The sequence below is a fragment of the Polyodon spathula genome, chromosome 22 (assembly GCF_017654505.1).
Source record: "Polyodon spathula isolate WHYD16114869_AA chromosome 22, ASM1765450v1, whole genome shotgun sequence".
Classification (NCBI taxonomy): Eukaryota; Metazoa; Chordata; class Actinopteri; order Acipenseriformes; family Polyodontidae; genus Polyodon; species Polyodon spathula.
This window is the reverse complement of record NC_054555.1, coordinates 22,600,865-22,613,047: the sequence shown is the minus strand read 5'-3', so window position 1 is coordinate 22,613,047 and position 12,183 is coordinate 22,600,865. Positions and strand designations below refer to the sequence as shown.

Sequence of the window (12,183 nt, the reverse complement as noted above, 5' to 3'; positions counted from 1 at the left end):
AGTTGGAAGCCCTCAGCCTTCATCTTTCCTGCAGAACACCAGCTTGTGTGGCAGCTGGGTCCTTGCAGTTTTGGAGCAGTCATCGAGAGATGCAGCCTTTTTCACTGGCGAAGCACAGCCCAGCTGCAGCAATGCTTTGTTTTTATGAAGTGGCCATTACAGAAGTGCCACGTCTACAGTGAGAACTCATTGTAAGGCTACGTTTCTGTCTGCCGCTGGCAAAATGATTTCCATTTGAACTCTTGTCAGCCTCGGCTAGAATTGCGGACCGACAGAAACCAATCTCCCCAATGCGAAAGACACTAGAAGCTTGGACTGCAGAAAAACAAAATATGTAGAGCTGTGAATATATTATGCTTTCAGGGAAAGGCTGGTGAATTCATTTAAAAATAGCAATTATTCAAAAATGTGATTCATACAGGTGACCTTCGGATTCTGTGTCTCCAGGTTGTAGATTGTGGACTGCAAATGGAACCAGCAGAATTACGTCATTCTGCATTCTTAAATTTTAACTATGTAAGAATGCAATTGGAGACCACTGTAAAAGGGAGTGCAGCTACAATTATAAGACATAGTATAACTTTTTTTCTGCTTCTGTCTGTGTAGGGATGGCACAGCTGCAGTCTATGTTGTAATTGCTGTCTCACTCTCAAGACAGTACAGCGTTGAGCTTAAAGTACGTTTCCAGGATGTCATCTCTGTTTCTACTGTGTGCTGTTGCGGTTTGATGGACTCAGTTGCTCTCCTCATGAGGTAAACTGTATGTTATCAAACAAGCCAGGCTAAAACTGACTGCTTAGATCTGCCAGCCAAACACTGCCTGAGCCAGCCCACACCACCCAGGCAAAGTTGTCGAAAGTTGAGAAATGTATCGCCTATGTGATTTACGGCCCATGATGTGTGAATAAAAATAGCAAAACCAGCAGAAAGTTGTTGAAAAATATATTTCTGCTATAAGGACCACATATAATCTACAGTATGTTTCTTCTCAACACTGCAGAGTGTTCTATAAGACTTTACATGCCCACTGTGCACTACATGTATGACAGTAACAACTACAGAGATACCCCCATACACCCAATTCTCTGATAGTTGCCTTCTAGCATTGGCAACACTGTAAAAAATTCAAGGAACTGTAGTGTGCTTTTCCATCAGCGATTTCTACCCTGTTGCTGTTAATATCTCCGGTATCTCACACCCACTCAGCTCCCCACAGGATTCATTTTTGACTTGTGTTGATCGGGAATCTATTACCAGTCTGAGATCTTTCAGGAATACCAACAGGTAGTGTTTGGTGATCAGGGTTAGTAGGTTTTCCAGCAGTGAACATCATTTTATTCACCCTGTTTTCTTTATATTGCCATGCTGTACATTGTCTGTGACTATTTCAGCCCATTGCCGTAAATTTCAGCTTGTATCGTACAGCACCATATACTATTTAGTGAGCTTGTTTCTCTGTATTGCAGATGACTCAGGGGATGAGGAGTCCACCTCTCAGTCAGATAAGAGTGAGATCCACAGCACCCTGAAAACCCTCTCCAGCAAGCTCGAGGATCTGAGCACCTGCAACGACCTCATCGGCAAGCATGGGGCAGCCCTGCAGAGATCCCTGAGCGAGCTGGAGAGCCTGAAGATCCCTACCGAGAGCGGAGACAAGATCAAATCAGTCCACGAGAGAGCCACCCTCTTCAGGATCACCTCCAATGCTATGATCAATGTAAGTCAGTGTACACTTTTTACTATAGCCCATGCAGTCTTCAGAGAGATGGAGATGGAGATGGGCAAGATTTGGTGGGGGGGGGGGGGGGGGGGGGGGCTTAGGTCGGCCAGGGTGTCCTCGGCTCACCGCACATCAGCGACCCCTGAGGACTGGCTCGCCGCCTGCGGGCTTGCCTGTAAGCTGCCCAGAGCTACGTTATCCTCTGACACTGTAACACTGGGTTGGCTGCATTGCGGGCTGACGGCACACACTTCGGAGGACAGCGTTTGTTTGTCTTCACCACTTCCGAGTCCGCGCAGGGGTGGTAGCGGTGAGCTGAGCCTAAAAATGCAATTGGACATTTCAAATTGGGAGAAAAACAGGGTAAAATCAATTGGCGACTACTAAATTTAAAAAAAAAAAAAAAAAAAAAAAAAAAGGTTTTTCATGAGCAAATTGTAAGAGAAAGTCTGGGATTCATCAGTACTTCTTGCATAAAGTAATGTACAGTGAAAACTAACTTTCTTTTTTAAAGCTTGCTTCTAAAAACACAGTTTCAATCGCGTATGTGGAACCAAAGACAGATTCAATAGAAATCTCTCACAATCCACGTTGTGTGATGAAGCTAGGTTAGGACATTATGAAGAAAGAGTCTGTTGTTTTGCATGTGTGTGAGGAGTTTGCAGCAGTGTTTTTGTAAGGGTCATCTCTTGGCTGTTTATTGCTCAGCTCACGCTGTGTCTTTGTGATTCATGTTGTTCTAATTCCAATCTGAATTGTGAAAATCAGCACTTTCCTCTCATCTATTCTCCCAGTATCTTGCCTGATGAAGAAACCTATCAGTTCTGGAATGCTTCTTTCTCAAGTAAATGTATTTACTGCGTTCATGAATTCTGATCAGCGGTATTTTGAGGAAAGCATCATGTCTAATGAATCAAAGTAATTGGGCATCTTCTGCAAGTCAGGAACACATATCCACCATCCAGTGCTTCTCCGTTACAGTGGCTGTAATTACTTTAATCATAGCCGTCATCTACTTTCATTCGCTTCATGGATCTCAAATGTGCAATTTTGAAAGAAACGCTTTTTACAGCAAACATGCGTTTTCAATTTAAAATACCTGCTCCTGCAATAGGTAGAATACATCTCTGTTTTCAAGCCTCGCTTTCAGCAGCTCTTGCACTTCCTTGATCATTTCACCTGGAGGGTGAAATTGACCTCACCTCTTGAACACCACCTTTCCTATCATTAACCAACCAGCTGCTTTCCCTATTGACTGACACGCTTTGCAACCAATAAAATGCTTTAAAGACACTACTGAGGTGAAATGACCAAAGTAGTGGAACTGCGACAAACTTCTTGAAAGCAGAGCAAGCAAACTGAAAACTTTCTTTACCTTGTGCAAAACGAAAGTGCATTAAGATCTATATAACGTAGTGAGAGAAGTGCATGAGAAGTAATATAGATAATATAGGTAATATAGGCTATTCCACTGCCGACCGTGGATGGCAGTTCCCAGGGGACGGCGCACAATTGGCCGAGCGCCATCCAGGTCGGGATGGCTTAGGCCAGCCAGGGTGTCCTTGGCTCACTGCGCACCAGCGACCCCTGTAGACTGGCCTGCCTGTAAGTCACCCAGAGTTGCGTGATCCTCCTACACCGTAGCATTGTGGAGGGCCTGCAAAGTGAAAAGAAGCGGACGGTCTGACGGCACGTGTTTCAGAGGATGCGTGTGTCAGTCTTCGTCTCTCCCAGGTCAGCGCTGGGGTGGCAGTGGTGAGCCGGGTTGAAATAAAAAAAATAATTAGGCTTTCCAAATTGGGGAGAAAATGAGAAGAAAAAAAAATTGGCGATTCCAAATTTAAAATAAATAAATAAAATAAAATAGCAAACGGTCACAGGTTACCCCATAATCTCCATGCTAAAACTTATTTACAGAACAGTTATCCAGAAGAGGGGGCTGACTGGGGCTCCAGGTCATTAGCAAACATTTTTAAAAGTTTTTTCTTTTTTTTTTTTTAAACTTTAGAACTGTGCTTTATGTTTTATGTGCAGGATAACATCTATACACAAGGTAAGATCTGCTGGAATTGCGACAAGTGCTTTAACAGTGATTGGTTGATTTCTGATACGTGATGTGAAATTAGTAATAATAATTCTAAATAGTGTTCACTAATAATATTTTTAATTGAAAGGTCTCTGTTTTGATTTCTAAATGCTGGCGTTCTTTGAAAATAGTAAGGCTTCCAAATCAAACCATCTGTTTTAACCTGGTCAGAGCCTTTGTCCAGAAGGCGTTGACAATATACTGAATGTATTGTCAAGCATGAAGGTTGTAACTGTGTGTGCAGCCTAAAAAAAATGAAATATGTTTTCTTTAAAGATCGATTCTGTGAGGGTGTGAAAGTCACAGAGGCAGGGTGATTTATCACCTCTGGAAGGCTCTAAGCATTTTGACTGAACTCCTGTCTGACTCCTGCTGTCCACTGAAGGACTTCTTCCCAGCTCTTTTACACCATCAATACAGGGCAGACTCTTTATTAGGAAGCAATGAGGCAATATTATGCAGGGGAACCACTGACACATCACATGATAGGTTGCAGCATTCAGTAGAAAGATTACAATGCTTAGCTGGCAGTTTGTTGACTGTAAACTGGGTCACAGTTGCATGTCTCAAGATAAACTCAAGTCCATTGTTTTGTGAACTTGTAATCTGCCAGCACAGACTCCTTCGCACATTTGTTTAGGTATAAGTACTGTCTGGGTTCTAACAACTTTATGATATGGGTATATATACAACATAGTATAGGATACTGCATGATATATATATATATATATAGCGGGCTGCATTGGTCACAACACTGCATGCAGAAATACACAGGATGGACCTACAATCCTTTTCCATCCCCATTCCCATGAAAGCAAAAACACCACCAAATGTAGAATGCAGTATATTCCTTTAACTGAAGGCCAGAAATACAATACAAGCTGGCAGCTGTGGTGTCGGTGATGTGGGAGTGATATCTAATCTCTTAAAATGGAGGCCACAGTCATAGAAGTGCTCTGTGAAATGTGGGGAATGGTATTCCCACAGTCATAGAAGTGTTCTGTGAAATGTGGGGAATGGTATTCCCACAGTCATAGAAGTGCTCTGTGAAATGTGGGGAATGGTATTCCCAATCTCCTGCTGTTTGCTTGCAACGCAAGCGCTTGAACCCACAGAACATGTTTATGACATAGGCAGGGGATGTTGCAAAGACTCTGAACCTTGGAGATGAGGCCCGGTTTAGCTAGCCTCCTTCTGGTCTTGTCAGCAAAAAGTGTGAATTAAAAGGCTACATTCTGAAGGGTTGCTCAACTAACCCCAGCCAGTTTTCCACCCTAAACCATGGGAGCACCAAGGCCAGTACAGCGCTCTCTATGGGACCCCAGCCGCTTCATAAGTTATTGTACAAAGAGCTGGCTTACAAAGGCAGAGCACTGTATTTAGACGGGGCATTAGTATTTAGATAATACAAGTGCAGTAACTAAGGAGTAATTTTGTTGTATTTGGTGGAAACAGCTGCACTGTATTTGTGTCTGCAGGCAGTGGCGTATCATTTCAGTGGTTCAGTAATATATTGCGTGTGTGAACTCATTTATACCCTTTTGTTGTTGGTGACACACTGTTATTATATTCATCCCAGGCACATAAATATTCATAGCTGGTAATGAAGAGGATTATAATGTTGGGGTTGTAAGTTCATCAATGTATCGTCCTCTCTTTGTTTGGTGCAAATTAATCTTTTCCTCTCTTGATAACCTGTTTAAGCAGTTTTCTATTGAGATTGGATTGGCTTGAATAATTGGTGTTGTGAGCTTGCGGTTTTCCTTGAAAAGCACCCACCTGTCTCTGGGATTAATGGGGCCAGCCGTGTTTATTAAACAAAATGGAAGAACTTCTTCCTTATTGGAAAATGTCACCCCAGACAAGGTCACTTGATGCCTCAGCCCCAGAACATGTATAAACATGTCATTTAAATGTAAATATAAAACATTCGAACAGCTGATATTAGCATATTGAATCTGTGGTGGTTTAAACGTTTAGAATGGCTTGTCATTGACATTCTGAGTGCAAGATCTACTCTGAGCGGAATTCAAAATGTAGTTTCTGCTAATAGGTTACAATTGTAATGGAATGTGTGTCTAATCTAAGCCTGAAATGAAACGCTGGATACCCTGTGTTTTCAGAAATACCCTTTGGTTGGTATCACGTTGATCAGATTGACATTTTGACTGAGAAATGAGAATGCGACCGTGAATGAGTCTGTTGGCTCAACAGATTCACAATGCGGGTTTGATATCAGCTCATCCCCACAGCCTGGAAATAGAGAAGCTAACAGATAACCAGAATATGTATCTCCCAACCTCCCATCTGCTCAAGCAGGTTTTGCAATTCCTTATCTGCTGATAAGGGTTTATTGGAAAGTGAAGGGAGAATATTGAGAGTATATAGATAAAGTGGCAGCCGTGTTGTCTGTTTTACCGAATATACAGGGATGTATAAAGGAGGTTCATAAAAAAACTCACCATTGGAATAAAAGCATGATAGAAATGTTTTAGCCATCATGTTCCCAGGATGCTGGTTGGGTCCTAGAGCCTGTGAAATGACCTCCTGATCACCAGATATACAGTCTGAATAGCATTCCTGTTAATGTCAGCCTCAGCTTAGTATCACCACTTTTAAATGTCACAGCCACAATAGAATGGGATTCAATGGGGACAAGTGGGCTATTCCCTTATAAATGTTCTCCACAGTAATAGCATAGCAAAGTGTAAAAACATGCCAGTATTGGAATTCTTGCTATATGGACATTAGCACAATATACAATATGTGTGTTTACAGCTTTATTTTGTGAGTGAACAATATTGTAGTAATTATTATAACTCGTACTAAGTTCCACAGCTAATCAGAATATTTGTCACAATCTGTCACAACAGTCCTTTAACCTGAGGCTCAATCAGAATTCTGAGGTAGAACTAATAAGAAACCAAGTAAAAAAGGGTTTCAGCTAGTGTTCAGTGTACTAGGCAAAACTTTTAGTTTCTTTTAAGTTATACCTTAAAGTAATAATTCTCTTAAATTATAGTCATTTTTTCCACTTTCATCAGCGTTAAATGTGCAGTTTTAAAAGAAACATGTTATAGCACACATTTCCATTTGAAAGCATGATATCTGGGACCGCAGAGGTTAAAGGAAGCTCACTTTCTCTGCTTTATTATTCGGTTATCTGTTTGCACTTGTACTCCCTAGGTCATTTCACCTCAGCATTGTCTTCTGGGCCAAAGCATGTTACTGCCTAGAAGCATGTCAGTCAATAGGGGAAGCAGCTGATTGGTTATTGACAGGAAAGAAGTCAGTGAAGGGAAGGGGACAAGCTCACTCTCCAGGACAAATAAGAAGTACAAGACAGTCAAAAGCATGGCTTCCAAACAGTTTTTTTTAACCTAGTGTAGTACCAGCTGCTGTGTTTTGAAATGAAAAAAATAAAATAAAAAAAGAGTGCTATAACAGATGTTTCTTTCAAAACTGCACTTTTGAGACCTATAAAATAGATGTGCATGGTGGAGAAATTTTATGTAACTATTGTGTTCGCTACAGTTACTTTAAAGTTATATGTGAGAGCCATAGCTTTCCTGGATCATCAACAGCTGGCCTCATATAACCAGGACTGCTTGACTCCATGTGGTTACCACTGGGTATTAATTAGGGGCATAGGCACAGAACTTTTGAAGTTGGTCTCCTGTTACAAATCAGTATTTTATGGGGATTGCAAGAAACAATGGCACCCTGCTTGGCATATAAGAAAAGGCAGCTGTAAACCTGTCTGCAGATTTTATGAGAAATTTGAATTTTCCATGGCATTATGAATGTAGCAAAGCACTTGTACAAAATGAATGCTGGATTAGCTTATTTTTTCATTACAGCAAATATTAGTTTTGAGGCAGTAAGGGGATTAGCACTAAAAAATGCAGACAGCTTTATATACTGTGAATTACCACACAGCAATATATGACTAACTCCTTCAAGTTCCTGAAGTCCTTACACTCCATATTATAGATATGCAGGGGTGGAATACCCTTAGATTTTAGCTGACAGAATCATTGTATGTATCTTACCTGCTGAGCACTTCCATTAGCTACTTACGTCCAAAAGTACGGTTCTGTACAAATTGCAAACATTATCAAACATGAATTGTGGTATCACACTATTACTCAGCAGTTTCTTTCAAAGCATTTCAGTCAATAGGGGAAGCATCTGGTTGGTTAGGAAAGAATGCCTTTAAAGGGTGGGGATAGTTTTATAACTATTTACTAGATTTGCTATATTTTTTCAAAACTGCACATTTTAATCCTGTAATGAATGGAAATGCACAATAGGTATGATTTTTCAAATTATTAGCTACAACCACTTTAGCACAAGAACAGCTGCAAAGGTAAGGCCAGCAGGGTGTGCAGGGTGAGTCGTACAGTCAGAGGAGCACAGGTTTGCATCCTGGCTATGCCAAGTTGCTGTTTTTCCCCAGGGATTCCATATTGAGTGATGCATTGGCTCTGGCACTCCCACGGGTTAAGGAGGCAATATCAGCACCTCTCCACATTACAGTGGCCCCTACTGGCCAGATGCCCCGTGATAATTGGGCACACTATATTAAAAAAAATTATAGTAATAATTAAGAAATTGGCATCAGTACATACAATACTTTAGGATGAATTTAATTTTCAGATATTAGCAGAACAAAAACATAAAGCTGAGGGAACACAAAGCCACTTTTTCAGGAACAGTGGCTTGAAACCGGGTTCCAGGAGACAACTTTGCTGTATCAAACACCAAGTTTCTACCATGCAGTGGCCTGAAACCTAGTCTCCTGGAACTAGAACCTGTACTGACCTTTAGAAGCCCTGTGGGCAGGTCTGCTTCCTTGCTCAGTCGCATTGTTTTTGTTAACAGCAGATTGTGTCATAAGGAAGTGATGATTTTTAAATTTAAACCTTGATGCTTAGGAAACTGGTCACATGCTTTTTTGTTCATACTTCATGTGAAAAGTTTTTCTCAGAAAAGGGGACACTTTGAGTCATGCAGTCCATGGTTATGAAAATGTATACATCTTACGTACTTTAATACCTGTGCGTAGGAATTGCACATCAGATCAGTCTGTTTTGTAGAGTGTGGGCTGCCAGGCCTGCAAGGTGTTTAAATTGTTCTGGAGACCATTCTCAATGATTACCGTAGTGCAGTTTGTTTTCCAGAATGGCCCACGGAAGCACCTGCCAACAAAGCATCCACCATTGTCCCACAGTCTGTCAGGTTGTGACTGCAGCAGGGAGATGCAGCTGCTTATACAGCTCCTAATCAATCCTAAATCAATAATTCAGAGTATGTGCTACACCACTGTTATTTGTGCAATCCCCACCAGTTGTCCAGGTCCAAAAACATGAATTTCTAGTTAGCAGAGGCTTTTTCAAGTCAATCTGCTACACCTGAGGTTGCAAAGGCAATTCTATCCAAATCCACTTTTACCTGATGAAAGGACCTCTGTGGTCTTGAAAGTATAGTTTATGCCTCTATGCTGGTTAAAAAAACAAACAAAAAAAAGGTGTTAGTTGCTTCTTCCTATTCAGCCATTTAAAACGCTGCAGCACAAAAGTATCTATTAATGATGTGTGTGTGTGTGTTTTGTTGTTAAGTGAAGACACTAGCTGAGTTACAAATTCAAACTGCCTGGCTTCCATTACCCCATCTACACTCATTGTTCATGTATACCGTAAAACAGCGTGGCTGTGCCCAGCTCATTCAAGAAGTGCTGCCGTACATCTCATGTTATAATTGTGTAGTTGCACCATTAGGTTCCAATTGATTTTCTAGTGAATCAGTTCAACCAAGGCAGGTCTGCCATCTTTAGCAAGTCGCAGAGCAGATGCTGCAGTATGAACATGGCAATGGCAGATGCCACAGTCCGTTCTAGTTGGTTACCAGGAATACTCATTTGTCTCGAACATTTTTTCAAGCAGTTTTCGAGTGGAGAGGAAGCTTGTGTCTCTACTCTTGTAAATAAAACAACACTGCACCCGAAACAGAGTGCACAGAGGGTTACTGTTGAATAATGCGGTTAAAACATAAGGACGTGTGCTGCAGTGTCAAAGTGAACATGATTGAGGGACACAGTAGGGTCATAGCCCGGTGCTTAAAGAATCATTTCCTTCTGTAACTGAAGTTGTGATTGTTTCTTGTACCAAGCCACATGGAAGTATTGTGTCCCTATACACATTGATGAATAGTATTGTGTCCCTATACACATTGATGAATAGTATTGTGTCCCTATACACATTGATGAATAGTGTTTTCGGGTAGCTGAGGTACTTTGGCTGTTGTGCGCGTTATGACTCTTTCCTGAATGCCATGAATAATATTATCACCCAGATGGTTAGTGCTATGCAGCAGGCAGCAGTTTTTTCTGAGGTCATCAGAAAAAGCCTTAATGAATCCTAAATTAGTGCTGAGCTGGTTTTAAACGAGCAGACAGGGAAATTTCCTAAGATTTAAACGGCTGATGTAGGGTTCTTTGTCTGGCTTCTTAAACGCTGAACATTGATTTGTGTTGATAAGGATCTCTTTGGGATTAGTGGAAGAAAAACAGAAAACCAGAGCTAAAACTAGCCTGTATTAATGTGTAATGCACATTGTATGAATGGTAGCAGCTGTAGTGGAAAGCAAAGTATTTCAAAGACGGCAATATGAGGCGGATGTCGGAATACAGAATAGGAAATGAAATGAAATACCTGCCATCTGTAGCACACACTTTTGCGTAAATTAGTCCTCATGTGACTGATTAGTTGTGCAAATGACATCCATGACAAGCACTCTATTCAGTTATATATAAAAGCGGCATCTCCCTGTATCTGTATATACGTGTCGATATTTTTTAGGTAAGCTTCTTTTGCACTGAATATATTTTTCAACATACTGAAACATACTTTAACTTATTTTACCAATACAGCGCAAATATATATATATATATATATATATATATATATATATATATATATATATATATATATATATATATATATATATATATACATACTTCAGTAATCGTTAGGGAGTTGTCGCACTGTATGTCACTGTATGCCTCTGGAACAACTTAGACACACAAATCAGTGTCGTCCTGGCTGTCTACAGTGGCTCCACACCCTATTGACAATGTTATGGCAGGTGTTATTCATTTTAAGCTATATACATATGTTTCTATTAGTTCAAGGGGTTTAATAGTCTGTTATATGGGTGAGTGTAAATACAGTGCAAGATGCAGAATGCATTGTTTCCATCCCATTTGCTTTGCCATTAAAGCAGGCACAATGCGACATGCAAACAGGATTCATGAAACGCTGTCTTTATTTGCCTCAAAGCTTGCTAGGATATAGACACACGGTAATATGGGTTGCTGGTGTTTAAACTGTAGTATCATCAGGTTATTGATTGATCTAGTAAAGGCAGCTCCTGGAAACACCCACAACTCCAGAGGTATCTGCTCTCAAACATAAAGTCACTGAGAGGTTTCAATATTGCTGAACCCCCCCCCCCCCCCCGAATGACACAGAAGGTAGCGTCCTGGGCTTCCACAGGGTATAGCAGGGTTCATGTCTGGGTTGGGAATATGCAATTTTTAATTCACTGTTTTAAAAATAAATGGTTCAATTTGTCCTTTGGATTTCTAAGTTTGGCGAGGGTTTAATTGATTAACACCAGGGCTGAATGAATTGAAATGTGACTTAAGACTGAGTTGCCCCTGTCCCTCATTTTAAAAACAGATTTTGGTCCTCGTTCTTTTGCATCTCTGACCCCCAGTTTATGAAATGCCTTGCCTGATGATGTTAAATCTGTAGACACTCTACTGAGTTTTAAGATACAGCTTCATACTCTCTTAGTTGTCATTACTGATTATTGTTGGATAATATTTTATATACAATTTCCTGGGAATGTTTTACTGCTTATTAGAAGAAGAAAAAAAATCTGTGAAAATAATTAAGTTCCCAGTTCACCGGCTTCTGTTCTTGGTGAATGCAAACCATGTAAAGCTGATGAATTTAAACTGTATCATTGTATTGAGTTCAGTGTGTTAAACATGTATTTTTTATTTGCATAAATATAGCAACCAAATTTAAATCCATGGATTTTCATGGTGTAAATCAGTATTTTCACATGCTTCAGTGGGCCATATTTTAGGTGCAAATCGGTAAATACTGACCTAGGGCCTTGTGTATGTACTGTGTGTTAAAGGATTAGTACTATAACCAAGTTCAATTGTCTCTATGACACTCTTAAAAACCAAGTATTACGACTAGAGAATTTGTGTCAAATAAATAAATGAATCATGCTACCAATATTGTGCATAGCTCGCCCTGACTTGAACATTCCTCACTGGAAGTTCTCAAGAAAGTGTTGC

General features: G+C 40.5%; 1 protein-coding gene across 6 annotated transcripts in view; it reads left to right on the top strand.

Annotated features, from left to right (window-relative positions):
* The window catches only part of LOC121297086 (oxysterol-binding protein 2-like), a 102,309-nt gene that overhangs the window by 52,312 nt on the left and 37,814 nt on the right, over nucleotides 1-12,183 (top strand). For all 6 annotated transcript variants that reach the window (XM_041223104.1, XM_041223102.1, XM_041223103.1 and 3 more), the window contains one exon: nucleotides 1,467-1,717. In XM_041223104.1, coding sequence (XP_041079038.1) covers nucleotides 1,467-1,717 — 251 coding nt within the window. The remainder of the gene's footprint in view (nucleotides 1-1,466; nucleotides 1,718-12,183) is intronic.